The 6000-nt window shown below is 44.1% G+C and overlaps 1 protein-coding gene across 1 annotated transcript in view; it reads right to left on the minus strand.

Annotated features, from left to right (window-relative positions):
- Positions 1-6000, minus strand: part of rev3l (REV3 like, DNA directed polymerase zeta catalytic subunit) — a 59836-nt gene that overhangs the window by 10961 nt on the left and 42875 nt on the right. Inside the window, 4 exon segments of the mRNA XM_063901722.1 lie at positions 757-3247; positions 3250-3933; positions 3936-4580; positions 5807-5949. Of these exon segments, the coding sequence (XP_063757792.1) occupies positions 757-3247; positions 3250-3933; positions 3936-4580; positions 5807-5949 (3963 nt within the window).

The raw sequence follows: 6000 nt of genomic DNA on the forward strand, positions 1-6000 counted from the left end.
TTAAACTTGCTTAAACATCTTTAGCATTGTCATACTGCAAGTTCTGTTTAAATTCTACTGATAAATTCTACTTTTAATATAGTCTTTAAACCTTGATGATTTATAACCATATTGACTAGCTTCTTCCCATTCCGTGCATCTGTAGTTTCTCTATGGGTTTACATGTGCATAATTTAAGCAAATTGTACTTGTGAAACTACTACAACTACTACAAGTAACTACTACAAATTGTACTTGTGAAACTACTACAACTACTACAAGTAACTACTACAAATTGTACTTGTGAAACTACTACAAGTAACTACTACAAGTAACTACTACAAGTAACTACTATAAATTGTACTTGTGAAACTACTACAACTACTACAAGTAACTACTACAAAATGTACTTGTGAAACTACTACAAGTAACTACTACAAGTAACTACTACAAGTAACTACTATAAATTGTACTTGTGAAACTACTACAACTACTACAAGTAACTACTACAAAATGTACTTGTTACATTCATAATGGTCGAAAACTCCACTCCACGAGTAACAATTTACTCATCCGCCAAAAGATATGAAACAATATCTGTGAGATGCTAAAATCTGCAGATTATAAGATGCTAGTTTAACACACACTGCATTATTTTATATTAAAGGCCTTCCAGATACAATTTAATGTATGTACATTGAGTCCTGGTCATTTAAAGGCCTGTGCAAGACACCTTTAAACAATGATGACTTCAACATGTGGTGTACATATTCTTACATTGGTTTCCATGGCGCATCAGAGGGGTCACTGCAGAAGGGCTCCTGGAAGGTGGCCTCCGACATCTCCAGGTTCAGCAGAGTGCTGACGATCTCCTCTCGGTTTGGGGGGGACATGAGGGGCTTTAGAATGTGTGCTCCACCTCCTGCCCCCCGCTGCAGCTGGCCTGCCCTGCCCTGGGATACAGAGCTGATGGAGCTAGGAGAGCTGCTGGGAGTGGTGGATGGCAGACCATCACTGCCCTCCAAAAGCTCCCCGGTTGGAGAGCACTCAGGATCAACGAAAGAGGCAGAGCTTAAAGGCAGAGGTAGGACAGGGTCGAAGACGGAAAAGAGCAGCTCTTTCCTTTCACAGTGAAAGTCTTGGAAGGGGCTGAGCGTATTGACTTTACCTAAATACAAGTCCCACTCCCTGCTCTTTTTTTTCTCAGAGTCGAGGAATGTCAGGTGATTTGACTCCCTGTTCTCAGGTCTATCAAAGAGGTCTGGACTGACGGGCCTTGCTTCGTGCCATTCAGAACCTTTATGAAGCTCCTCCCCAGAAGCAAACAGTCTGTCAGATTTCTTCTCAAATCCAAGTCCTTGAGTAGACACTGCTTCCTGGATGACATCACTCAGAAAGGTAACTGGTAAATGTTTATCAGTCAGCACAAACTGACTGCCGCTGTATGGGCTGGAGAACTCCGTCTGATCAATGGCATTTATATCAAAGGTATAGTTTTGTGGGAGCTCTGGTGACAAACTGTCCTCTATGAAGTTGCATCTGTCCACGCCTGGGTCTGACAGGAAGAGGGGGCAGTCATCTGACATGTTGCCCTCCAGCTTCGGTGAGAGATTCGGCTGCGTGCCGCTTGCCTTGCCTTTCCTGATTCTGGGTTTCTTTTCCTTGGGAGTGGTAGATTTTGGGGCCCTGGGTTTCCGTGAAGACGTAGTGGGAGCTTTCCTGGATTTAGCTGATTTAGTTGAGGGGTCTAGAAGTGCTGTGGTGTGAATAATAGCAGAGGGGTTGCTGTCTGCACCAACCGCTTGAATAGGAAGAGCCTGTCCCTGCTGCCTTCTCTGGAGAAGCTGTTTGAGGACGGCCAAGCCAGAGGGCGTCTCAGAAAGGGTGGGGATCGTCGTGCCATTCTTAGGGCTTGAGTGTGGGGAAGCTGCTGATAGCTGGGAGACTTTAATGTCTTCCAGTAAGGGACTTCTAGCCAGAAGAGGTGGAGGAGCCATGCACTCCTCTTGTGAAGCCTCTGCCTTTACCACAGTGGTCTGGCAACCTTGCTGCTTCAGCTGAGCTGGGGCTGAAAGGCTTTGATTGATCTCCATGATGGAAGTCTCACAGTCTTCAACCTTTGGTTCTATAGACCGGCCTGCAGAGTTAGAGCCTTTTATTGAAGTGCCCTGAATCTTGCCATCTGTGCTTACTGGCTGCTGAAACGAAGGGACTTCTTGAGAGGAACTCTCAGAAGGAGGTAGCTCATCTTTTGGAAAAAGTACCTGGGAGCTGTCTTTACTTGAGTCATGGCTTTTGGGTTCCTTTGTCTTCTTCTTGCGAGTCTTTGTAGGTCTGGTGGTGTTTGTAGAACTGTCCACAGTGCATTCAGCTGTGTCTTTAGTTTGCTTCCTCTGCTTTGGAGCAGCAGTACTCCTTTGTCTGAATTTTTTGGGTTCCTCCTGAGGCTTGGTAACAAACTTGCTTACTTTGCTTTTATTGTTCAAGAATTTCTTAGGTTTGGCAGTTTGAAACTTTTTTTGTGCTCCTTTGGTTGAAGATACAATGTGTGGCTTGGTAAAAGCCAAACTAAGACATGGGTCAATGAGTGGGTTTACCAGGTGTTCTGAACTCCTGTTGTCCATAAGAGGGTCACTTGGGGACCAACAACGAGGGGGTGTTGAGTTTGTAGGGCTTGGGGATCTATCAGATAGGTACCCTAACTCTACCATGACATCATTATACTTCATTTCCTGGTCATCTACTAGCTCAGAGTAAAATGGCTGAGGCGGTGGTAGAGAGGGTAGAATTGGACCTCTCTTACAGCCTTTAGTCCTTTTGACCCTTACACCCTGTTTGACCAAGGGTTTGGAGGAGTTGCCGATGTTTTTCTTGTTTGTGGAGTTGACCTTTGCTTTTCTTTTGGGTTGTTTTTTGGCCTTTTGCTCAGTGGAGGGAAACTTGACAGCAGTGGATTCTGGCACTTCGGGCCAGAAATCCTTAAGAGGGGCTAGTTTATTGTACTGATCTAGCTTGTCTGGCGTTAGCAGCACTAACTGCTCCTCTGCCTTCACTTTGGACATCTTCACCAGCATGTTTTTCTGTCCTTTGAACCTGTTGATGATAATGTACTTGATGATAATAGGTGGTTCCTTCTTAGGTCGTTTCTGGTGTCTTACCTCTTGCCCATCTGGGACATTTTCTTTGGACCGTTCTTTGACGGAGGCTGGATTTTTAGAACGAGGGGCACCGGAATATTCTCCATCCTCGCCATCAAAGATCATCTTCGTTTGGTCCTTAGGGTGTATTTACCACCAGGCAGTGCTGAATGTTTAGTACAAGTGACCATGGCTGATAAATTGTGCAATGGGCTGAACCTGTTCTCTTCTGAGTTTTGAGGTTCTTCAGAAAAACTGGAAACGGTGGTGGCATGGGATTCTAAAAGTGGTTGTGTCAGTTCATTTACCGATGTCTCCTCACTTTCTGGCTCTTCTCTTATGATTGGCTCCACCTTTGTGACTAGCCCATCTTTAATTGGCTCTTCTATTGACTTATCTTCCAAAACTGGCATCTCTGTGTCCGATGTCCCCGGACAAGCAGGTGTGGTTGGGGTGAGAGCAGTGCTGACCTCGCTGTCAGAAGAAGTGGTTTCAGAGGCTTCCACTACGTCTAATTTATTTCTCGGTGCTGCCATTCCTAACCTTTTTTTATACACTTTAAGCTTGGATCTGCGAGGCTCGACCTGTTCAAGCTTGCTACAGGGATCAGCCATCTTTTTGCTCCCAGCTTTTTTCCTGCTGAGGCAGTTGGAGAGGATGACACTGGGGAAGAACTTGTAGTGAGCTTCCTGCTGGGCTACTATAGTCCTCTCAGTCTTATTTTCCTGATAGTCCTCGTACCTGATTTTGAGTTCACCAACATCTCCCTCCTCACTGTCCTGGCACATTTCCTCCCCCTGAGGACCAAGAAACTCTCTTCTACCAAAGGTAAAGGGGTTGAAGAGATGTTCCTCAGGACTGGGCTTTTACTGTCCTTCTGGCTCAGTTCCAGCTCTGTCTTGGTTGAGCAGTTTCTCAGCTCTGAGTAACAGAGGGAGAAGGTCCTGTGGTTCTGAAGAATAGACAGGCAGTTTGTTTCTACATTCTTTATGCTGCCATACTTCTTCCCATTTTTGGTGACCTTTCCGTTCCCATACGGGAAACTCTCTAGGTCGGTCTTATCCAAAGCTAAGGAGGTTTTCTTGTCATAGGTGTATAGGGGTAGTATGTCCTGTTTGTCTAGGCAGATGGGAGACACCTCAGGGTTATTGGGTAACTTGCAGAGGATGGGATGTTTGACTGGCAGGATGTAGGGAATTTCTTTATTAAACTTGAACCCTGTTGAACATTCACTGATGCCGTCCTGGGTGCTTTTTGATTGAAAGTGCTTATCAAGTGGTTGCTCTGTGTCCAGCACATGAATTGGCCTGTGCTCGGGGTGCTTGTACTCAAGAAGGATCTTAGCTGAAGAAGGTGGCTCCAGGCAACCCTTATCCCCAGAGAAGGGATTCCTTTTCCCCAGCATATTCTCTGTCACTATATGAGAAGACTGAGTCCTGGAGCCGCTGTCCGTTAGAGAGGAATCTATGGATATACACAGCAGCTGAGTGTCAGGCATAACATAACACTTCTTTGTTCTTGGGTAAAGAGTAATTCACTAAATATTCAGAACTAAAAGTAGCTCTTGAGTATGATAGAAGAGAGAAGACTGAAGTCACTAAGACCTTTCAGTCTGTGATGTGTGGGTATGTATCTCATCGTGTGAAGCGAACTTTATGAACCATACTTTGATAGCGGCAATATCTCACTAACAGATCAAACCAATCAATTAACACCGGAGATGCTGCTCAGTTTGCATGTTCTCATCAAACCAACAAAACATTATCCCAACCCAAATTGTTTCTCAGTTTATTAAGTGAACTTTAAATAATCCCCAACTGCAATAATACATACATAAAGATGATTGTACAGTCATCTCTAGATTATCCAATAAAATCTGTTGGAAATGTAGAATTGCCACATACTACAGTAGGATGATTAGTTTGGGATCTCACCAACCAGTCATCTGTCAAACACCAAACAATGCAGACAGACAGATTTATAACTGAAACCCCACAGGGTCAATCCCAAAGACTTTTAGAGACAAATATAAGGGTTGGAAATATATTGTCTGGGAATACAGCCCTAAAAGTTGTTCTTATTAGACTGCAAACCCTTAGTATGACAGTTCCCTTAGTCTATTTCCAGGTCTGACGATTAAAGCAGACGATGGTGCTTACTCTCTCGTGCTCTCATACTGTATGTGTCATTGGCTGCTGTTCAATAGATAGATAGATTCAAAGATGTGTAATGTTATACACAGCTACAGTGTAGTTGTGTAAGGAAAAACTTTGGTCACAGGTTCCCCAAACAATGCAATATAAATATATACATAAAACAAATTGAAATTGTAGTTTACACATGTTAACGGTTCTTTTTTGAGTTGGTCACACCTGCAGCTCATCAGACAAAAGCCAGATGTGATGATTAATAACTGCTTCCAATTGCACACAAACATTAATACACAGGTTTACCTACGATGTCAGTTAAGCATTAATACAACATATTGCCATTATAGCTACTATTATTATTATTATTAGGTGTCCATTGGTCAACCAGCTCCCTCATAATGAAATCAGATCGTACAGCCAACACTTCGGCCCAGACTTCTATCTGCTGTCAGATCTGTACTGTGATCTCTTTGATGTTTCATCAGCAGGGGATACAAGATAAGCATTATTGAAGTGGTCTCTCTGCATGACATGACTCACCGCTGCTCTCGTCTGCGGCCCCGTCCACCTGGGGGATGGACAAGTTGGCGAACAGAGAATTGTTCCCGCTCCAGTCCATGTCTTCATCAGAGGACTCGTGCTGCTCATCACTGAAGCCCTCCTCTGGCTCCCTAACACCGTGTCTGTTCATAGGAAAGACGGATTAAAGATTAAACAATGCACTGGCATCTTCT

The sequence above is a fragment of the Eleginops maclovinus genome, chromosome 15 (genome assembly GCF_036324505.1).
Source record: "Eleginops maclovinus isolate JMC-PN-2008 ecotype Puerto Natales chromosome 15, JC_Emac_rtc_rv5, whole genome shotgun sequence".
Classification (NCBI taxonomy): Eukaryota; Metazoa; Chordata; class Actinopteri; order Perciformes; family Eleginopidae; genus Eleginops; species Eleginops maclovinus.